Below are 24,781 nucleotides of genomic sequence, written 5' to 3'. Positions count from 1 at the left end.
TAAAGAAAACTGCTAAGTATTTCCCATACCACAAGTAAATATTTCTAGAGAGCAAGCAAATGGACACTACGACATTTTTTTGAGTATTTAAGTTAAATAGTTTCAATAAATGTACGTAGGGGTGCCTGGGTGGCTCAGTCGGTTAAGCCTCTGACTTTGGCTCAGGTCATGATCTCACGGTTTGTGAATTCAAGCCCCACATTGGACTCTCTGTTGTCAGGACACAGCCTGCTTCAGATTTTGTGTTCCCTTCTCTGTCTGCCACCCCCCACTTGTGCTCCCTCTTTCTCTCTCATAAATAAATAAATAAATAAATAAATAAATAAATAAATAAATAAATAAATAACTGTAGGTAAATTAATTGATATAAAATAAAGGAGGTAGGAATAGAGAATTAATTGTGAGTGGAGGAGAGTATTTTATTTTCTTTAAAAAAGAAAACTTTGATATATTAATTTTATGACAAAATAATATACATGTCTTATAGAAAGTATTTAATACATATAAATAATAAAGAGTATAAAACATTTTTATGATCTCACTAGATATAATCCCATCAAGATTATGTGCGTGTGTGTATTTATAACACAATAATCTGATTAGTATATTTTCACTTATCATTACATTTTGGTAACATATGTAGACAGTTATAAAAATTAAATATTGATAAGAATGTTAATTGAGAGAGGTTTTATTTTTTAGACAATCTTGGCAATACATAAAACAGGAATATGAGCACCTTTCATGCCTTGGACTCTAACACACAAGATATCACATTAAAAAATACAATAAGAATAAATAATGGAATCAGCTTGACTATGATTTAATTTTGTAAACTGGTTGTTTGATTACACCAAAAGATAAAAACTGAGTGTTTCATTAGTAAAGGAACAATAATAGTTCCCTTAATAAGATTCCCTTACAAATATCTGCTGTCACCTTGATTCTTCTAAAGAATTAGACATTATATAGTTTAGAACTCTACTCGGCTAAGAACCTGGATCGTAGTTTTCTTAGTACACTGAATAAAAACAGATCTATAAGCACTAGAAACCTGGTAGAATGCCAGCTTTATTTAAAAAATATAATGTAAGACTCTAACCAGAATTTTTCTCTCTTCTGGAGGTCACCTATGTATACTTGATATGTATCAAGTGAATTTTGTTGGGGTACTGAATATACAAGTCTAGGGTTCCAAGAAAGTATCTGGGTCAGAATTTTCAGGTGCTAGAGCCTAATTAAAGCCATGATCATAGATGAAATCACCAAGGTTGTGAGGAAATAGAGAAGATTTTCAGAGACAAACCCTGCTTGCTCCCATGTTTGAAGGGCATATGGATTGAGGAGGAGAATGCAAGTGGTGCATAAGGATGTTAGCAAAGTATGGATCCCAGATGCGAAGCACAGAGAGCGGACAGTGGAGGACAGCACAGTCAGCAGGGGCGTCTGTTGCTGCTGGATCAGGTAAGACACAGCTGCGAAGTGGCCATTTGCTTCAGCAACATGACGTCATTGGTGATCAAGACAAGATTCCAGCAGGGAGGTAGGTATGAGACTCAAACAAGAGTGAATTTTAAAAAGAAGAAAAATTGACCACAGCATATTTAGAAAGTATAGCCAAATCTGTCAGGGAGACAAGAAGAAGGGGAATGGAGCAGCAGCCAGAGTTAAAAATATTTTAAAGAAGTAGGAAACAAGACCACTATACACTGATGAGAATGATCCATTGAAAAAAATGATTACTTTCGCCGGAGAGGGAATTGCTGGAACAACAGCCTTAAGGAAGTAGGAGAGTACAATCAAGCACAGAGTAGAGGTGTCGGCCTCAGATAGCAGCTGAATCCATAGCAATGAGATATGGGTAAAGGTATTGGATAGATGTGGGGTGGGAGCCTGTGGAAGTTCTAACTTGACCTTTCATTTTCTCAGTGAAAGAAGAAGCCAAGTTATCAGCTGAGAGTAAGGTTGAAGGAGGAGGTGTTAGGGTTTGAAGTAAACTGTGAAGGCATGAGTAGGTCATCTAAGGGACTGCAAGAGTAAGTGGGCCTGTGGAAGTAAAATATAATTGCCAGGCAGCACCAAGGGCCCACTTGAAGTTAATGATGAATAATTTAAAATGCTCTAATAAGTATGGTGATGTTTATCTCAAGTCATATTCTAGCTCCTGGTTCAGGCACTGTAGGCAAAAACCTCGATTTTTCCGGGGTTGGCCTTTTACAAATGTAGTAAGACAAAACAGAAGGTGGTGAGTGCATTGTGGAGGAGTGCAGGGGAACAGTTATGAATGATCACAGGTTTAGGGAAGAGGTGGGTAGAGGTTAGATGAAGTGAAAGAATGTTAAACCGTGGCTAGATTAATTGGTTACAGTTCCTGGTAGAGTCCAAGGGTATTAGAGAGACTGAACTAGAAAGATAGGAGATAGTGGTTTGAAAGAAATGTGTGAAATTGAGATTATAAAGGGATTGTAATTTGGAGGGGGGCATCTGGATGGCTCAGTTACTTAGGTGTCTAACTCTTGATTTTGGCTCAGGTCATGATCTCACAGTTGACCATGAGATTAAGCCCCGTATCGGGTCCATGCTGAATGTATAGCCTGCTTGGGATTCTCTCTCTCTCTCCCTCTCTGTACCCACACCCCTATCTAAAAATAAATAAACATTAAAAAAATAAAGGGATTGTACTTTTTGGTAACATTGAGGTCTGAAGTGTGGCCATGGGAACGGATCATTAGGGAAGAGGAGTTCAATAGAACTGAGAGGCCAAACTACTAAAGATAATCATAGTCTAAGTTGATTTTGATGTCACTAAGAATGTAAAGAGTAGTGTTCTGGTTTGTAAGAGCTGCCAAGAGCAAAATCCTTAGAGAAATGAGGGGGTTTGTCCCGACAGATAGTTAACTGGACATTTAAAGGAAAAGAGATGGAATAAGAAGAGCAGGTATACTGCAAGCCAAAGGGAATGAGAGCTGTGAAAGAAAATTAGCCACTGCCTGAGAGGATTACAGGGGAAGCAGTGTCTTTAAGGGAGAACCATGTTTTCGTTAAGTGAGAAGTTCAGAGTAGAAGTTATAGAGAAGTTGAGAATATAGGGGATTGCGATGATAGCAGCCTGTGTGTTGTAGAAAGTATGGTACAAAGGTTTCAGAAGTTAGGGATGGGGATGAGATGGAGACTGAGAAGGACATGTGCAGAGCTGTGTAGGTGTTAAGTTCAGATGATAAGGGAGGCCTGGAGTGCGTGGCTTTCTGTGCCAAATGGAATTAACAGGGTAAAGGCAAAAAGAGCCTAATCCTGGTGAATTCTATGGGATGGTGGTGGTGAGACTTCATGTGTTAAGTCATTGGAGGCACTTACTTCATCCCTGTATAGACAGAGGCCTGGGTCTGGGTAGGAGCCACAATGCCCCTTCCCCATTCTGATATCACAGTTTGGTTCTCACATGTGTATGGAGGCATATGTTCATTTGCTTGTGTATACTGGTATAAATGTAGAGGTTTGTATATAGTATGAAAACAGTATGAATCCTGGACAGAGGACAGAGAGAGTATTTCTCTTATCTAGTTCCACTTGTTCCTGTCATAGTGTGTGTCTCTGAGTAGACACTCAATGGATGCTTATCCTTTAAATGAATGGGCTTACTGAAACCTTAGATGTTTGCTTAGTTGTGATCTTTAAGTTTTATATTGTACAATAATACAGAAATGATTTCAGCCTGAAAAGTTTCAAGTGGTCCCTGAAACACAACATTCTATCCCCCTAAATGTAAGTGTGTGTGTGTGTGTGTGTGTGTGTGTGTGGGTGGGTGGGTGTGCGTGTGTGTGTCTGAATCAAACACTTGACCAAGAAAACTGCTTCAAAAAAATTTTTTTTTCCTCTTTTGGAAAAAGGAGGTTCTCAAACTGTGGCTCCTAGTCTGGTAGCATTAGCATCATTTAGGAACTTGTTAGAAATACAGATTCATGGGCCCTAAATAGAACTTTCTAACTCAGAAACTCTGGGAACCAGCAATCTGTGTTTTAACAAGCCCTCCAGGTGATTTTGAAGCATACTTGAGTTTGCAAGTCAGTGGCTTAGCCTGAGTCATAATGCATAGTTTCTTCTACAAATAAAAAGGTATTGGGGAAAAAAAAAGAACAAGGAAGGGAGTCAACAAGTTACATCAATTGTATTTTCAGAAAATTATCAAGAACACTACTATGAATCCATTGGTGTTAGTATGATGCTAATAGAAGTTTATAACTTTTTTAAGCCATATTTGTGACTTCATTAGATGGATAAATATTTCACCTTTTTGCATAATATAAGATACATCACTGTTTTTAAACTATTATATACTAGCTTTTCAAGTATGGAAATGGCTATAAATAAGATACTGATGCAATTTACAGAAAATTAAAATAACATGTCTACCTTGAACATAAATTCTTGCCTGGTGTTTATCCTTTCCTCTATTGTTCTCAGCCTCACATTCATATGTGCCTTCATCTTCTAGCTGAATATTGAAGATCTTGAGGACAGCCCCAGAGGTGCTGATCTCAGCAGTACTTGGCATTGGTTCTAGGACCTTCCGCCATCGGATATCAGGAACGGGACTTTAAATAGGAGATAACAAAAGCTAAGGGTCCACAACATTTCAAAGTAAATTACTTTGTTTCTCTATAGCTAAACACTTACATCATTTATTTCCTAAATGGTACAAAAATTAATATATTTCTATATATGTTAATAAAAAATATAAGTATACTTACTTGCCAAGCGCAAAACACTCTAATGTCACATTTTGGCCCATCAATGCATAAATGTCCTTGAACTGAACTACGATATCAGCAGGATATGGTTTTGTTGTTCCTAATATCAAGAAAAATACAAATATCCACTAATTATTAGGCAGAATGAAAAGAGTTTTTTTTTCAATATTGTAATTTTGATAGAATTACTTCAGTATGGAAGACATTTCTCAAGTACTGGGAACTATCTGACCATATCACAATGCATAGACGTATTTGTTTATGCATAGTATGTATATAGCATAAATTTCATCTAGCATTTCCAATCATATTGACTCATTCTCAAGCTGTGTAACTAATTTTACTCAATTCACTAAAAAAATTTTTCAAGGGGCGCCTGGGTGGCTCAGTCAGTTAAGTGGCCGACTTCGGCTCAGGTCATGATCTCGCGGTCCGTGAGTTCAAGCCCCGTATTGGGTTCTGTGCTGACAGCTCAGAGCCTGGAGCCTGTTTCGGATTCTGTGTCTCCCTCTCTCTGACCCACCCCTGTTCATGCTCTGTCTCTCCCAGTCTCAAAAATAAATATAAAAAAAATTTTTTTAAGAAGTCTTAAAGAGCATCAAAAATGTGTAAACACTGTGCCAGGCACTAAATGAGACTCAGGAAGGAAGAGAAAGGACAAGGGACATGAGGGAGAAGGGTAGAAGGAAGAGAGAAGAGTGTAAAAGAAAGAGGCCAGGCGACAAAAGAGGAGGAAAAGAAGAAAGACATGCATATGGCAAAAGGGAAATAAGTTGAAAAGAGGGAAGGAGAGAGGGAACGAAGAAAAGTGTTTATTCAGACAACACTGTGCTTATCAATATAGTTACCTTATTGAATGTATTGAGCACATCTATACTGAGAGATGCTTTATTCCCTCAATCTTACAGTCACAGAAACAGGCTCAGAAAGGCAAAATGCATGGTTTAAGATTATAGTATGAATGGTACTTTGCACTTCATTGATACTAGAGAGACAAATAGATACACAATGACTGAAAATACAAGTCAAAACAAAAATAAGTGGTCTGAAAGGGTGGCAGCTAAGGAGGATGGTTGATTATGCAGGGCCTATGGGAATTTCAGGCAAGAAGAGTATTTGAATTCACTAGACCAGTTCGGGTTGAGGAAACAACATATTAAAACAAAGTTTCAGGAGTATGCAGGGAATTTTTTTTTTAAGTGTAGGAATTCACAAAATATATGTGTTGAAGATGAGCTTGAATCTATTATCTAGAAGGCTTGAAACTGTGACATTAAACATTTTGAGAATAATTTCCTTGGTGATTAACTGCCAGTGCGTTTGGGAAAGAGAATTTATATGAATATCACCTTTGGTTTAAGTAGAAAATCTTGTTGGAAGTTTTAAAGAATGGAACATGGAGAAGAGAATTTTAGAAGAGTATCTAAGGAAGGCTTTGTCATTACTTCAGGCAAAACAGATGAGGACTTGAGCAGTAGGAACAAAAAAGGAAAGAACTGGTCAAAGCTGTCTTTCAGAGGCAGAATCAACAGGACTGCTCTTTGGGTCAATGTTTTCACAACCCATAGATAAAAGATCCAATTCATTGTAATCACTGGGGATGCTTACTGAACCTACAAATTCCTGGGTCACATCCCAGACCTGCTGAATTAGTATTTCTGGGTTGTACATTTCCGCAAACTTCCCAAGTGCTTACGTACTAGCTGCAGACCACTGAATTAGCTATCTGGAGGATGAGGAGAGGACAAGACTTGATGATTAAAAATGCTATTCTGAGATAGTAGAGATATGACAATACCACCAAACAAGATGAAGAACACTAGAAGTTTTATACATGAGATGAAAGATGTGTCTGGAACATTTTGAACTTAACATTCTCAAAAACATTCTGTATGACAACCCTAGGAGGTAGGTAGAATTAAGTCCTAAACAAAGAGAAAAGTTTTAGATATAAGAATGTGGACTCATCTCCATAGTGCTGCTGTCGAAAGGCATAAATTGGTAAGAATATCTGAAAAAAGATTAGAGAGAAATATAAGAAGGAGGAAGATCTGGGGAAGGGTACTGCACAGAATTTGTCAGAGAGGCAGGTGGAAGATAACGGGAGGGAAGGAGCTGGGAAAATTAGGAAAAGAAAGAAGAGTTCAAGAGAAGCATAGGAGATCAACAGTGTCAAAGTTCATACAAATTCAGAACTGAAAAGTATACTTTGGATTTAGCAAATAAGAAATTGTCAAGATGGTTTGCAGTTAATACAAAAGAATTCACAGAGGGAAATGAATGGAGAATAAAGATTCTGAAAAAAAAAGCAGGAATTAAATGATATAGTGAAGTCTCTAAATGAATCAAATGGTAAATGAACTAGTGCAACTGGAAGAATTAGCTAGAACAGGAAGAGAAACACTTCTTCCACAGAGATGCTAGTAAGAAATAAATAGATGAGATGAACTTCTGGGGTAGAATAAGAAAGAAACCTATAGAAGTTTTTACATGCTGGCTCCTTATGATTCTATGAGGTAGTAGATCTCAAGTATCTCCAAGATTGTGGAGAGAAAAAAGAGCCAGAAGTCAAAAAATATTTATTGAATACCAACTACGTGACCACAATCTTGAGTAGAAAAAATGCAGCCACAGTGATATGATGACATTTTCCCCATTTCTTATTTAGAATAGAGGCAGGAACCAAGCCTAGGTCTGTGAACAACAATTCCCAGTATTTCTTCAGAAGCCTGAACTCACTGATGTGAGTGGTAACAGGAGGACTATGATAAAAACAATGGGAAGTAAGCAAATATGTTGGAGTCTGATTTTCTTAGGAAGTGATGCATTAAAATAAGGAATGCTGTTCAACTAGAATCTTGGAAATGCCATTCAGGTCTGTCAGTGATCATCAATTATGGCATCATGATAGTGATACTCCATGCTACTTACTTATAGCATAAAGGCAATACATACACTGATTTGCTTCATGTAAATAGTTCCTTAAAATATCAAAGTAATAAAACTGCATTTATTTCCTAATTCTATAATCACTAGAGCTTGTTTTGATCTAATCATTTGTTCTCTTTCATTAAGTTACTAAAAGCTTTGAATGGACATGAGAATAAAAGCAGAGGTCAGTGATTCCCACTGTAACCAATATATGGGTATTAGGCTAATGAATCAGTCCCTACACATTCTCTGCCATCTTAGGGCACTTTTAACATGTAAATCTCCATCAGAAAAACTAAGTAATGACCAAGACTTTCAAAGTCTTCTGTTTGTGTATCTTCTGTTTGCCCTGACTGGGCAGCCAACAAGTCTTCCCACTGGATATTTCTTTTCATATTGTAAGTACTCCATAAACAGACAATCTGCAAAAATAGTGTGTAACAAAATACTTACGTTCAGGTAGTGGAATGAGTGGGATAAATTTGCTGAACACACTCTTTGTAATAGAAGGACTGGATACAAAGCAGGAATAATTGCCTTTGTCTGATGCCTCGACATTTGCAATGTAGAGATTTCCATTTGTCTGAGACACAAATCTTCGTTTATCCATTGTGATAAATACAGGAAATTCATTTAGAAGCCAGCGGTAGCTAAGGTCATCTGGAAGAAAATATTGTCTCTTAAAACTGTTGTTTTCTAGCAGTAAGCTAAGGCATTATCTAAACTAGGCTATTGCAGAACAAATGTTGGATGTAAGCCAAGACAAACAGTGCTTTTTCCAAAAGCTACCATATTTTTTTGAGTAAATATAAGCATGGCGATAAGCAATGGTATCTCTCTTTCTCTCTCAAGTATTGTATGGACTATTAATATTCTTACTTCGATTTCACTGATAGGCTAAATGAGACTCAGAGAGGTTAAATGTTTTGCTTAGAATTTCATGATTGGTAAGTAGAATCAGACCCTGCATTAATATAGGAAATTCCAAAATTTCATGACCCATCTTCCTTAATGCATTTTAAAAATAAAATGAAGATTGTTAACCACACTGTGTCTTTATATCTTTTTCCTTTTGCACTCCTATTTTGAATAACAGATTTAGAAATGAATTTCCATTAAGTCTTTTCTTAAAACAGCAGCCAGACTCATCTTTCTATAACTTAAGCAATGTCATTGGACTTCTCTGGTCTAAGCCCTCCAATGTAAATCTCACTCTAGTTAAAGCCAGTGTAATCACTATGAATTATAAGGTCCCATGTGATACAGCTCTTGTATCTCTCCAATTTCATTTCTTACTACCTTCTACCTCATTCGGTCTATTTCAGTCACCCTGACTTCCTTGATCTCCCTCCATAGTCCCATCTCACCCCTTGTTCCTGCTGCTGCATCCGCCTGGTATGCCCTTATCTCAGACATCTGCACTGTTAGCTTCTTCATTTCCTTCAGGGCTTTATTCAAAGTTACCTTCACAGCAATGTCCCTTATAAGAGTTCAGCTATCCCTTTAACACTTACTCTTTCCCTTCCCTGAATTAATTTTCCACCCTGGAGCTTACCTACTACCAATATCTTGGTAGGAATGTAGTTCAAATGGAATCTTGGAAAAGCTATACCTGTTAACTATGGATCTTGTCTGTTGGCTGTCTCTTCCTGTAGCAAATCCCTGAGGGCAAGTGGATTTTCCTGTTTTACTCAAATAGGTATTCTTGCGGCATACACAGTGCCTGGCACACGTAATTGTATAACAGGTGCTCACAAGAGATTTGTTGAATGAATGAGTGGTTAAATGAAGCCCATCCAGTGCTGAATGTAGTCAAATGTAGTCATTGGCTATTTATGATCATTACCTTTGTTTGTGGGAAATGCTATGGAGATCAGGGGATTTTTTTCCCCGTAGTTTTAGCAGTTCTTCATAGTAAAAGATTACTCTCTCATAGGAAGGTTGTTACATCATTTTGAATTCTATGTTCTTCCTATATTTAGCATTTAATAGTATTTCTCCTGTTTTATTAGAGAGAAAACTACTGATATTTGGTATATAAACAACCAGACTTGATATACATATAATTGTAATAGAATATATTCTCTATGAAGGTCTTTAAAGACAAATTTATGCCATAATATTAGAATATAAAACATTGTTTTTTTTCCACTGTGAAAAGTACTGTTTATATATTGTTTCAAGAAGATATTTTATAAAAAAAAGCAAATGAGAATTAATGAAAGTATATAAAGTGTTCATCTTTTAATTAGCACTTGGTGGCTTCTCTTTTAGCCATATCAAAGCACAGAAAACCTGTATTCAAAGGCTGAATCTTGTTACAGATGACAATTTAACCCCTTTCTAAATTGGATGATTATTCTTGCAGATAGATTCCCTAAAAAGATTAGTAATTTATTATGTCTTTATCCTTTTCAAGCATTTATATAATTCACAGTATACTATAGATATAATACTTTTAATGAAATGACTGACCAGCACTGTTCTATTTTTAAAATAATTTGTAAATAGTCTATCATATTTTCTCCTGTGTAACAAGAATGTTAATAAGGGCATAATCTAACTTATATGTTGTTTATAAACCAATATGATTCCAGACCTTTGGAATTAGGGCCAAGTGACTAAAGAGCCTAGAAGAGTCTATAACCATTATTAAGTGATACATTACAAGGTTAGACAAATATTGAGTCTTATTTAATCATAAATGTACCATTATTGTTAAGAAAATTAAAACTGATGCATTCATTGCACAGATGCTTACAGTCACAGAGGAACTTAGTTTACCTGGAAAATGGTAGGGAGGATCACAGAGAAGCACCATTCCCTTCCCTTCTTTCACTCTGACCTCAGGACGCTCCTCAGGTAGGAAAGGGTCAAGATCTAATTATGAAAGCAAAAAGGAAAACATTCACTCTCCAGTCAATAGAGATTTTCATTAAAGTATATCTTTTACCTACTAACTCATTTTTGGATATGATACTTCTCAGTTGCTTTGGTGGAGCCTGTGCGAGTCAATTCTGCTTTTATATGCTGGCATTTGCATAGACTCTAAAAGACTTCTGTGAGGAACTCCAGCAACTGGATATTAGTATCGGCCTACGTAAGTGTGCTAACAACCCTGAAGATTACAAATATCCTCAACCTTTGCTTCAAGTTTAGGTAGAATCTTAGTAAGGTAATTTCAATCTCAGTAAGTAATTTCCATCTGGAAATACAATTGGCTCAGACAAAACCAGGATTCTACCAAATAAGTAAAGAGGAGTGACTTGGAGTCCCAAACTCATTTGAAAAGTCTGTTTCTCTTCCCAAGGGGAGGACTCCAAGGGGGTGAAGGAACAGGATGAATGGCAGGATCCCAGTCACCAACTTTTTCTCCTTTTCAAATTCTGAGTTTTCCTTAGTCTCGTCTCATCTTCATTCTTTTCTGTTTACTTAGAATTCACATTTTGTTTAGTTTCATGATACTCTATTTTTTATATTATTTTTGAAAAATTTTTAACACTTATTCATTTTTGAGAGATGGGGAGAGACAGAGCATGAGTGGGGGAGGGACCGAGAGAGAGGGAGACACAGAACCTGAAGCAAGCTCCAGGCTCTGAGCTGTCAACACAGGGCTTGAACCACAGACCACGAGATCATGACATGAGCTGAAGTCAGATGGTTAACTGACTAAGCCATTCAGGCACCCCTCATGATACTCTATTTTATTCTTTATTTGTTTTACTCATGCTCATTCTGTTTCAGCCCTGCCTCATCTCCTACTTCTCAGTACGTGAATTATAAAATCAAACTGTTACCTCTCTGAATATATTTGTATCTCAGAAAAGTCATCATTCTAATTATTACCTTTTTGCAGAGAGCCCTTCAGATATATATCTCTCATCCTGATGCCTCACTTGAATGCCAACCCCATCCTCAAATACTTAGCTGACATTTCAACAATGATAACTTAATGTCACTATTTAAATGCTTCCTCCCAACCTTGAAATTGGTTTTACTTGATCCCATTCCATTATTAAAGAAAGCAGAATGTTTCTGCCCTTTGACTTGACTTTCCTTTTAAAAAATTATTTAGGTTCCTTTTTCTTCAATGCAATGCAATTGTTCTATTGTTTCTTCAAGGACTGGGTTTATTATTTATATTCCAACTGTGGCCACATTAATTGAGTCTGATTGTTCACACCCTCTGGTAATCACTGCCACATGGGTCCTCTTAAAACATAGTTTTCAGGGTGCCTGGGTGGCTCAGTCGGTTAAGCGTCCCGCTTTGGCTCAGGTCATGATCTCACGGTTCATGAGTTCAAGCCCTGCATGGAGATCTGTGCTGACAGCTAGTACCTGGACCCTGAGAATCTGTCTCAGTCTCTCTCTCTGCCCCTCCCCTGCTTGTATTCTGTCTCTATCTCCAAAATAAATAAACATTATAACAATTTTTTTTTATTAAAAAAACATGGTTTTCATCCTATAATTGATTTTGCAAAGGATTTAAGTGCTAACTTATAAAATCACATACTGGAGATCATCTAGCCCAACCCCTCTTTCAATGTGCAATTTTCTTCTAGAATAGCTTCTATCTTTAAGTTTAGCACAAGGTTCCTGAAGGTATTTTTTCACAACTGCCTCCATAAGGAGAATATTTTAAACTTAAAATAATTGAATTAATTTAATTTAATGTATTCTTAATAAGGTAAATTAAGTACTATGGATTAAGATTCTGCCAGGTGGAGTTGAACTTTAGAGAACAGAAACTGTTAGTTACAATTTCGAAGATGGTTTCTGCCCCCAAAACCTTCCATTGAGAACACATGGCTTGACACTTCCACTGAAACTAGTTTTTAGAAAGTTATTCAAAATCCCACAGAACATGGCCTTTGTTTCACGATGCTTCACTCTTGAAATTTTCTCTCCACAATCTTTTTTTAAAATTTTTTTACATTTATTTTTGAGAGAGAAAGAGAGAGACAGAGTGTGAGCAGAGAGAGAGGGAGACACAGAATCTAAAGCAGGCTCCAGGCTCTGAGCTGTCAGCACAAAACCCAACATGGGGCTCAAACTCATGAGAGGTGAGATCTTGACCTGAGCCAAAGTAGGATGCTTAACCGACTGAGCCACCCAGGCGCCCCTCTCCACACAGTTTTAAATGTGATCATATAAGACCCACTTTATCTATGGATCCTTTCTTTCATTTTCTTTTCATCTTGATTTTTCTTATTGACTCTTATGATGACATCTAATTTTTACTTCACCTAAATACACTTGACCATGTTAAAGTTACAGTCACTTACATCCAAAGCTCAGGGTTGCTTCAGTGCTTCTGACCATCCCATAGTTATTTGATGCCAAACAGTAATATATTCCAGCATCTTTCTGTTTGTCAGGGTTGTTGATAACCAGGTTTCCTCCTACCATACTGTACCGATCACTTGTCAGGTCAATATCCCCATTATTCATTCTCCATCTATGAGAAAGAAAAACAAATGTCATATCAAAGGTCATGAGGCCTGCAAATAGCATACTGGGCCAATGTCATTCTAAAATAATATGGGTATGGCTCCATGTGAAATCAGATGATTAAGTAGATGACTTGGTATGGTATTTCTTCACACCCTGTAATTCTGGGTCGCTGGGCTCATAATTTATGATTTAGATCAGGCACATAAAGGTAAATGTTAAAGTGCATGAAACATTTTCTCTTTATTAATAAGACATCTGCAGAGACATATATTTCACTGAATTTTGCTACATTAATTGGTTTCTTAGCAGATATACATAGATTATAAATGATAATCATCTATGTACTAGTAAGATTCATGCATATCCAGATGTGTTGCATAAAATATTAATGCATTACTCTAGTAAAAAAATAAAATATAAATTTCTGATTCTATATATCAAAATAATTTTTCAATAAAACTAATTGAAGTCAGGGTTCTACTGAATAAATGTCACATTCTGACCACTAGAGGTCGATCACACAATTTGAAAATTGCAAAAATCAATTGGATCTTTTGTTTCCAAGCCAATATACAATTGCAGGTGTATTTAGGGGATTGTGTTATAAATAAATTGACTAAAAACAGGAATCTAACTTCCTTGGTGAGATTATGAGAAGAATAAATGTAGAAAATAGTTTTCAATTAAGCTGACCATCTGTGTAATATACATACTCATTCTGTATCAGGGTTCATGTCTTCAGCAATGTCACAGGCAAGAGCCATGGTCAATTAGTGGGCTGGGGCCTCATGGCTCATTGCCTTGCACACTTCTAATTAGGGTTAGAATCTTACCAAAAAAAGCCTAAACATTTTAGAATACTTTTTATTAAATCAAATTACTGGAACATTTTTAGTTTTAACTTTTATAATATAGGACGTAATTTAAAAGCAAACCCAGAAAACTGGGCTTTTGCATTTTGAAAGCCTCCCAAATTCCAACCCAATGAATAAATCTTCCTTCCCCCCAGTTTGATGGCAATGTTGGCCCTACTTGAACAATCCATTGTCAAGTTGTTTAGCACTTGCCAAGGCAATGGGTTTCCTTGTTGAGCAATTCCAATTTTATTTTGTTTTTCCACTATGATGACTCCAAATTTTTGCTTATTGCATTAATTCTTCTCCAGTACATTTGATTCTGCCTTTTAGGTTATATAATGATTAAGTTTTGCTACGTTTGGGTAGGTTCACTGGTTTACTTTAGTTTCAGGAATACACACCATTCTTGTAACTCCTTTCAAACAGTTTTAAATGCAATTTAATTAGCATTCTTATTATTTTGGGGGTCAAAGCAAGATGATGAAAGCTTCAAGGCTGATGAGTAAAAGGTAAGGTTCCCTGCTGTGCCTTTCAGGGTGTTACCATGAATAAGACATTACCATGGAATATGCCATAAATATAAAACTACTGTGTGAATGACACATTGCATGATGACCAAGGTTAGTATGGCTCGCTCTGAATTTTAAGTAAATTTTAAAAACTTCAAATGTTCTTTTCAGACACGCTGTATCATGAGCTGAATTCTTTCTTTCCTTCCCTTTCTTCCTCCCTCCCTTCCTCTCTTTCTTCCTTCCTTCTTTCCTCCCTCCCTTCCCTCCTCTCTTCCTCCCTTCCCCCCTTCCTCTCTTTCTTTCTTTCTTTCTTTCTTGTTGTCAAATGCAGACTGCCTTCATAACAGAATTAAACATCTACTTCTCCTTCCAGCTCTCTATATTAAGGTGCAAGGTCAGGAGGCCACACTCATCCTAGGCATTCAGTGCTGGTACAACCTATGGAAGGGAGTTGGTGATATATTTGTCAAGCAAAGCTTTCTCTCTTATTTTTACATTTTAAATTTTGATAAGAACGCTTAATATGAGATCTACTTATGTAAGGTATCTATAATAGTGAAACTAGCGAAGCAAAGTATAGAATGGTGGATGCCAGAGACTGGAGAGAAGAGAAAAAAGGGAGTTGTTAATCAATGTGTATTAAGTTGCAGTTATGCAAAGTTTTGCTTCTTACTGTGTCTGTGGGGTTGGGAAGGGGTTGAACACAGTAAGAAACTCCCATTTCTAGAACACTATCTGAGAACAATCTCTTCTGTTATGGTGTCTCCATTTCAGCCCATAGACTGATCTGCTAAGTTTCCATGTATGAGTGTCAAGGACAAAGTGTCACAAAATAAGCATCACCGAAATAGCTTTTGAGATCACTGAAATAGCATTTGAGATGTTATCAACCTATCTATATAGACACATACTGAAAAAATTATATGTTTCTTTGAAAGCCATAACACGTGTCTGTGTTTCAGTCCTGGATCTGTGATTACTAACTCTGAAGCAAGTCAGTTTACATATTCAAGATTCAACTTCCTTTCCTATAAAACTATGTGCTTGGGTTAGATCTCCTCTACAGTCCCTATTAGTTATACTATTCCATGCCCATAACTATGTATATAAACACCTATTATGTATGGCTTAAGGGTAGAAACAAGTCTAGCTCATCAAATATTTTCAGAACAAACATATTACTTATAATTTATAAAATGTCTATTTATTTTGTACTCCCATGCATGAAATTGAAACAATAAAAATAATTTCAAAGGGATGGTGATTTTGTATATAAACTCATATTTTATTTTAAGAATAATTTTGTAATTTAACCCAGAGACTTAAGAGAGTCTCTTGAACTCAAGAGAAAATAAATTCAATTAGAATGAAATTTGATAACGACTTTTTATAACAATAGACAGTTGTTTTTCTACTGAGAAAAAAATACTATGAAAATCAATCTTGTTGAGTGACAACCTTCAATTAAGTTAACTGACATTAATGCACTAAAGTCCCAATTTCCCCATCAATCACTTGCTTTGTCTTCATGGAACCATTTCACAGGTGAAATTCAAATCCATTGGTGTCAGGTTGATTTTTTAATCTAATTCATTGTATCAGGCTACTTTTCTGAACCATCTGAAGCAGAAAAACCCATTGTTCTTTTTTTGTAATATAAATATGTACCTCAGAAAAAAGAGGGAGATATATTTATATGAACTGTCTAATAGGCAGGGATATTTAAGAAATTTGCTGTATTATCTGGAATATAGATTTGATACTACTGAAAAAAGTGGTGCTTTCAGGATTATAAATGCAAGCTCTCTAAATGTAGTTGATACAGGAATAACATCTATAATATGTAAGTATGCATTATCCAGGTCAATGAATATAAGAACATTTTATTCTCAAATGAGTATATTTAAATTGTGCATGATTTTCACATAGCCTTTTATGTGGTTAAATCCATGATCACCATTACAAAATTTTTAAATGGATAATATCAAAAAGCATTGGCATTATCTGTGCAGAAAATAGTAAGTGGATTATTTGCATATATTTAAGGAAACTTATTATCTGGGCATTAAACTACTCTATTTTGATAACTTGTATGCCAATATTTTTGTTAATATCCCTGTATTTTGTTAACAGGCTTATATTATAACTTTTTTCTATCATTACAGGGTCACAGATGTTGATCTATAATCTGGTCTGACACGCCACTATGAAAAGAGCAGTGAGGTACATTACTTGTAAACTGGGAAAGGGCTGGCTCGTGCCCTACAGTTTAGTGAAACTTTTCCTTCTGGTGATTCCTCTGGATAAATGGTATTGATTGGCTGCTCTTCGAAAATTGGTCCAAATCCTTTGTCTTCCTCAGAAACTACAAGAAAAATAAAATTATTTTACATTGTGTTGCTATAAGTGAAAGAAAATTTGGACATGTTTAAAAAGATTTTGGAAAAAATGCCAGAAACACAGAATCTCCATTCCCATTTGAACAAAGATATTTGCCTTCATAATTCTGAGGAAACATTTAGGTGCTTTATTCAAAATTCTTCTCTGCCCATCTCTCATTGCAGTGTTGTCACGCTTAACTACTTATAGTCCCTCAAATGAGTCATGCTTTCATGCCTCTGAGCTTTTGCCACATGATTTTTCCCCTTTCTAGACTAATCATCTCATTTTTGTCCTCCTATCAATACTCAAAATGTCCTTTATGATGCAACAGTAGTTAGTTCCTCCAGGAAGCCACCCCCCTAGCCTCAGTTGGTCCTCATCTGTGCTCTCATAACTCCTCACATAGCTTATGGTACTTAACACACCTTCTGTGATTCTTGATACAATTGTCTGTTCCACGAGACTGCAAATGCTTGGAACAGGTGGCTGTGTCGATAATCTCTCAGCTAGCGGTCAAGCAGTCTGGAGCACAATAGGTGCTGAATGATTTTTTAATAAGAGAATGAATGAATTTGTAGATGCTCTGGGGAAATTAGGCTCTTCCCTGAGTCACTTTTTCTTTTTTGTTTTATTTTTTTTACACATGTGACCAATGCCTGTACTCAGGAACATCTAGAACAGTCAATAAACAAATTACATGGATATGGGATCTGACCAACTGGTTTAGAATTCATCACAAGCATACCCATGTTGGGAAGCAGCTGTTTCTCTGGAAGGGGAGAGTGATGCTTCACAGCAGGAAGACGAGAAGAGAATTACTCATATGACATCAATATGGCAGCACTTACAGAGAAGAGCTAAGAGCCATATGCCCCATATGAAATTAATACTAGCATGTGTGGCTAGGAAGGAGGATATTCTTACATAAGATCATTAAAATGTCTCTGCTAGAGCAAAGCTATGGTTCACTCCTCCAATTTATTTTTTAAGAGAGTTTAAGGTGAACGCCACAGAGACATTTTTGTCTTCTCTAAAAACAACCTTGAAGATGAGAGCTTTGTTCCAGCTTCCCTGAATGAGTAGTTTTATTATATTATTTAAATCTTGCCTCAGTAGTGTTTACAGTGTCTTTGGAAAAATTATTTAAACTCTCCAAGCCTCAATATCACCCTTCATAAAATGAGGATAATAAAATCTATCCCATTAAGACACTGCAAGAATTATTTTGAGACAATGCACATAAGACAGCAGTGTACCTGGCTCACAGTCAGTATTCAATAAATGATTTTGCCAACTTTCTCATACATTTGCCAATCCTTTCAAAATTTAATTTATACATCTTATGTACATCTTATGCATATATCATTATATGTATATGTATATATTTGTATATCAACTCATGAAATTTCTAAAAGCAAGAAGCCACACTTTATTCACTCTTCCTGTTCTAGTGTTATTAGCGTTGTATCAATACCTATTTGGTACATGTAGCTGATTAATAAAATCCTCAAGTTAGTTTCTCTAAGTATGAAGCAACAATTTTTCTAAACTTGCCTGAAATATTTTAAAAAGGAGATGACTCATTTTTAGTTGGAATTACTGAAATTGCCATTCAAGAATTTATAGACCTCAGTTACATTCCATATCACCATTCTATTTCAGATAGCAAATTGCTGGATCAGAATCAGAGGAATGATAGAAACTAAGATTTAGTTCCAACAATGTACTTCTCTAAACTGTTGTTTTATGCAAGCTATTTGGTTCACATGATCAACATTTAAAAATGTTTTGGTTTACATGGTCAACATTTAAACAAGAAAGGAAAGAGTAGGGGCATATGTTCTCAAGGCCCTCAGGCCCAATACAACCATAAATAAGATCACAAATGCAAGGTATTCACAGAAGCCCTCTGCTAATGACTGTGAAAGTCCTGCTGTGAGCAGTGTCTAGTTCCATATTCTTCCTGAGGCTGTAAAAAGCCAGAAATGCATATAACGTTTTCTGCTTCACTTCTAATAATTTTCCTGATGATGCCCAGTATTTCCTGGCCTTTTGGGATATAACCACACACCAGAGGAAATGAGGAGTAAATTCCAAATCTGTGATAACTGGAGACTTTCATTTGGATGTAGGCTCTAGATTTTTCAATCTCTGAAAGAAATGACCTTGTGCATATCCATGATAAAAATCATATGCCATTTTTCTTCCCACTTGGACAATTTTATAAGCTCTTCCTTGAGTCTCTCCCAATTGCACAGCTTTTCTGATTGGAACAATTTAGTAACACCTGCTGATCTGGAGATGCTTTGTTTCTTCCCAATTCACATGAAAATGCTTAAAACGACAAGCAGAGAAGTGCAGTTTTATCAGTATTTTTAGATTCTCTTCTTGAAGACAAGATGACTACTATTTTAACTCTATCCTCAATCAATGACAATTTTAGTGTGAATTTTTCAAACAATTTTTAAAAATTTAAGTAGACTAGATATGTAGAGAGTAAAAGTAAATATTATTTATAGAAGTTTAAAGCTCATAAATATCTTCTAAGTACATTGTATTTATATAACGATCCTGATGTTTATGTCATTACTGTTACTACCAATGCATAAGATCATTAAATTTAAGGGGAAATGGATGTTTAATGCACTTATGCATATAATTTAAATAGAATATCATTGATCTGCACTGGCTTGTATCTTGAGTTTCCATTTGCTACATTAGTGGTAGCGTAAGAATTTCAGAAAGTCACTTGGGAGACCTTTGATGAACTATAGGACTATAGGTATTAGTTGTTCCCAGTTCAGTCAATGACTTGAATATGATCTTGGGTATGGTGATGGATTTTTAGACAGAACACAAAAGCATGGTTCATTAAAGAAAACAAAAGACAAGCTTGATTTTATTAAAATAAAAAAATTCTGTTCTGTGAAAGATACTCTTAAGAGAATCTCAGGTCTTCAAGGTTAGGGTTTTTCCTTTAGATTTTCTCCAACTTGTATTCCACAAACAGCAAACAGGAGAGACTTACAACTAACTAAATCTTTGTTGTATTTAATAAGAGGGATATATTAGTGATTGCACACTACTTCACAAAATTTGTCCTCATCTCAACAGGTACAGGTTTGTAATAGTTAAACACCCCTTAACATTATTGGGTTTCAATGCAGAAATAGCCAGTCCTGGCCCATCTAACATCTGCTTCTCTAGTGCCCTCTGGCAGTGCCATGAAAGAGATTGTAATAATCACAAATTCTCAATTTATAATTTCATTAGCTTTCTTGAAACAACTACTTTTATCACTCTGAAATAGCGTTATGTTCATTCTAAACTGGCCTTAAATTATTTATGGTACTGTATGGTATAGGGGTGCCTGGGTGGCTCAGTCGGTTAAGCATCCGACTTTGGCTCAGGTCATGATCTCGCAGTTCATGAGTTCAAGCCCTGCGTCGGGTTCTGTGCTGACAGCTCAGAGCCCGGAACCTGTTTCAGATCCTGTGTCTCCCTCTCTCTCTGCCCCTCCCCAACTCGTGCTCTGTCTCTCTGTCTCTCAAAAATAAATAAACATTAAAATAAATTAAAAAAAAAAGGACTGTATGCTACCTTCAAATTCAACAAAGACAGAAGTGTGTGTGTATATATATATATATATATGTATATATATATATATGTGTGTGTGTGTGTGTGTGTGTGTGTATATATATGAAGGTGAACTTGCATATTTTAATTAAATGTATAATCTTAAATATTTCATTTGATAGTGTATCTTTTGATTTTAAGGCATATATGCTTTCGAGATAAAAGTTGGTCAGCTTTTAGAAAATTGAGGATGTTGAGGATGTTTCAGTAGTTTCTTCATCTTGATCATATGCATTAAAAATTATGGTTGTTTTTTTTTTTTTTTCAGAAAAGAGACCAGCAATGAAAATTTCCATGGAAAATAATCAAATGTCACATACTTATAATGACGAGATTGTATCTCTTGCCAAGCAATATCTCAAGGAGTATATGTAAAGATTAAACACTTTTTGGGTGAAGTGAGTTGAAATGTATATGCCAAACTGGATAATATTAGTAGTACCCCATGCTATTTTTCTTTCTCAAAGACAAGGACTCTTCATAAATTACATGTATATTTCTTCATATTCCTCATCCACCTGGCCTTTATAGGAACAGACAACAAAACATTCAGGGGACAAAAATATGAAGCTACTTTCCACCAAAATATTGGATTTATTTTTCACATTGAGAGAACACTGCATTCAAGCAAGATACTTTCCTCGTCTCATTCTCTAGGTCAAAAGCAGAAAAGGACACACTTCACATCACAGTAATGTTCCTGGTAAGTATTATTTTATAAATAGAGGGTCCCTGCTTTTGTAAAATGTACAGGCCTAAATAAAACAATGTATTCATTTAGATGGTTTAGCAATTACTGTACATATTTTATTTGGGGAACATATTTGGGTCCTTAAAAGATAAATTACTCAAGACAAGCTTGTGAATTGCATGGGCATGCGGGTGAATCTCTGAATGTGATCCTCACAACCCCCTTGAAGAGGGTCTGAGCTCATCATTCTGTTTACTCCACTAGGGCACTCAGATCAAGGAAAAAGAAATTTCTGGGAGGACACGAGGATCAGTAAAGGAATCGTTAATGCAAGCATTACACTCTCAGAAACAGAAAATATGACCATCTTACTGTTTTTTTCTACAGCCATGGAAGTAATTACATGATAAATTACAGTGCTTTGGATGTATTATGAGGGTATAGGGCACCCAAGACAAGAAATAGGTATTACGTTACAGAAAAAGAAGATTAGTTTTTAAATATGTGCCCTTTTTCTTAGTGGGTAAATTCTTCTAAAAAGAAGCACAAAATTATGGATGATTTCTCAAGCTAATTGAAGACAACATTTCATATCATCTTTCTTTTGATTTACTCTTAATGCAAAATCACCAGTTTTCTACCATGTAATCTTAGTCTCTTGCAGAAATAAGTTTAATTCTTTAAATTCTTTCTTTCGTTCTTTCTTTTCTTTCTTTCTTTCTTTCTTTAATTTATTTGAGGAGTGCAAGTGGGAGAGAGGGGCAGAGTGGGGGGGGGGGGGAGAGAGAGAATTTTAAGCAGGTTCCACATTTAGTGCTAAGCCCGAAGCAGAACTCAATCCTACAATCCTGGGATCATGACCTTATCCAAAATCAAGAGCTTTGATGCTTAACCAACTGAACCACCCTGGTGCCCTATAAGTTCATTTCTTAAATTTGATCACGAAGATTAATAAGAATAAAATCATATAAGAATATTTGTTGTCAAATTTACAAATGTGAATGACAGGTAAAAGTTACTGCTTTTTTCAGTACCATTCTTAATTCCAACACTAACATAATCAGTTGTATTCTCTAAACTGGGATTACCTCACCTCTCTTTATGTGGAGATGGTCCACTGTAATCTTGCTATTCTATTCTATTTTATGTTTGAAAATTGGAAGTATAATTATGATTTGTACTTGAGATAATTTTTTATTCATTTTATATCTATTTTGAAACAAATTCTGTTTCTCATTCTGTAATATGTCATCTCAATCTGTTAGTTATAAAAACATAATTTTACATAAGTATAAGAAGAATCTCAAGGAAAAAAACTATTAGAAAAAAGCAATGGCAAAAAATTTTGAACAGAGTCTAACACGGAGGTTTTTACAATATTTACAATGTTATAATTATTATAGGATGGAGAGTGTTACAAGTCTCTTGAAATACAATAAATTCACTAAATGAGACAGCATTTAAATAGTCTCAAAGACTGCTTCTTCCTACTGTCTTCATTGTCAACCATTCCCCACTGATAAGGAAACAAGGCTGTTCAGAGCTTGGAGTTTGAATACTTGGGTGTCCCAATCCTTTAGAGTCATGGGGAATCTATAATGTTGTAGTAATTCACTATAATTAAAATGTAAAGGAATTGGTTTGAAGAACTTGTAGCAACAAAATTATCAGAACAGAGACTAGGGTCAGGTTAGCGAAAGGTTGATCATATTTCCCTTTGCATGGCTTTATCTTCCAGAGAAGAGCCTATCAAGTCCTTGATAGCAGCCCCTTCCTTGACCACTGCTAAAGCCTCTACACACTGTGTTTTCCTTAACTGTCTGGGCATCTTCCCACACCTACTTCATATCTGACTATATCCCACTATATAGCACTCTCCAGTTAGTGGACCTATTTGTATGACTTAGACTCCTCAGGCTATCTCTAGTCTATTTTAATTTATAACAGTGACTATATCACAAAATAATGATAAGGCAGTGAATGCTATAAAATCCCAGCCATAATTAGAGATAGACTAATGCTATATGAAATGAAAATAATGCTAAGTACTTGATGGTAGTCTTATGGAAAACATGTCATGAAAATTTGGGTGTAAGTGCCGTGAAGACAATGGAAATTCCATACCTGTTCTCTCTTCAGAATTTTAATTTTCCTTGATATTAGCTTTGAATATTATAGTCATATGGTAATCCCATTGCACAAATTATAGATTGTTTTATACTCTAATTCCTACAGAATAAGTATTATACTGCTGTTTTATCTCTCCTCATATTCTTTTTTGTCACTAAATTACAAAGGAATTAAAGAGATACTTATTTTCATTTTTGGTTAGTATAGGTGAATGTTGGTCCTGAAATAGCTGTGTATTATTATTTTTTTCTATTGTTAAAGTAAAGTAACAGCAGACCGTAATTGAGAAAGCATCTAAAATAAGTATTTACCCTCAAATATTCAGTTGTTAATTAAATATCTGAATATTACAGGTTCACTATATGGAATTCAGTTGTATTCATTCTCTTAACTCAATAGGATACATGTTGGTTTCATACAATCTAAAAAATAAAAGAGGAAGAAATTTTTAAGAGACATGGAGAAGAGTGGAGTTGGGCTTTAGGATTTTTAAATAAATTTTGATGTATTTTATTTTTCAAACTAAAAATATCTATGTATTATTTTAATGCATATATTTATTTTATTTAAAAGCTAGTCACCTAGGCTATTAAGACTACTATGAAGTAATAGTTAAAAACTATTGTAGATCCAAAATGATATATTGGATAGAACTCTCCTATTCGTAAGTGAAAAAACAAACCTTACTTTCAACTCACCTAAGTGGTGTAGCAGACATTCTTCTTTGACTAACCAGTTCTAGTCCTCCCCTCCTACCCTGATGACAAAGGTCAGATATGTTTAAGGATCAAATCTTCAGTCACATGACTCAGAAATATAGGTTGACTCTCATTAATGTCATTTCATTACTCCTTCTTATTGGAGGTAAATGTGTGACCCCTCTCTGGACATTGAGGTGACTGGAGAACTACTGAAAGGTCTCTTACTTTTAAAAGAAATACATATGAGAAAAAAAATACAACCTGTAGATGTTATTATGTCTACACGTAATATCTGCCACTGCATCACCTTTCCAATAGGTCAAGTAGAAAGCCTTAGTGTTGACCATTGGATTCACAATGTGTACATCATTGGTGACATGGACAAAGCATCTTGGATGAATGCTGGGGTGAAAGTCTGATCAAAGTAGGTTCAAAGGGAAATATGGGTCAGAGAAGGAAAGACAGAAAGCATACTCCATTTTTTTTTAGTAATAATGTTGAAAAGAAGAATAGGAAAGTGGTATATTAGCTATACAGTATGGGATTAGCAGAGACATGATTACTTAAATGAGAGAAATTACTACAGAATGTCTATATGTTGACAGCAATAATCGAGTAGAGAGGGAGAAACTGATGATGAGGAGACACGGCAGGCAATTACTGGAGCAATGAACTTAAATAAACCAGATGGGATAGGACAAGTCCACAGGTATAGGGTTTGGTATGGTGAGATCATGTA

The 24,781-nt window shown here is 35.6% G+C and overlaps 1 protein-coding gene across 1 annotated transcript in view; it reads right to left on the bottom strand.

Moving 5' to 3' along the window:
• Positions 1-24,781, bottom strand: part of CNTN1 (contactin 1) — a 278,854-nt gene that overhangs the window by 144,476 nt on the left and 109,597 nt on the right. The window contains exons 4-9 of the mRNA XM_042948459.1: positions 16,735-16,867; positions 12,965-13,137; positions 10,464-10,559; positions 8,133-8,339; positions 4,749-4,848; positions 4,411-4,592 (exon numbers count right to left, since the gene is read on the bottom strand). Coding sequence (XP_042804393.1) covers positions 4,411-4,592; positions 4,749-4,848; positions 8,133-8,339; positions 10,464-10,559; positions 12,965-13,137; positions 16,735-16,867 — 891 coding nt within the window. The remainder of the gene's footprint in view (positions 1-4,410; positions 4,593-4,748; positions 4,849-8,132; positions 8,340-10,463; positions 10,560-12,964; positions 13,138-16,734; positions 16,868-24,781) is intronic.

Source organism: Panthera leo, chromosome B4 (genome assembly GCF_018350215.1).
Source record: "Panthera leo isolate Ple1 chromosome B4, P.leo_Ple1_pat1.1, whole genome shotgun sequence".
Taxonomy (NCBI): Eukaryota; Metazoa; Chordata; class Mammalia; order Carnivora; family Felidae; genus Panthera; species Panthera leo.
The sequence above is the reverse complement of the archived record's forward strand: the minus strand, read 5'-3'. Positions and strand labels throughout refer to the sequence as shown.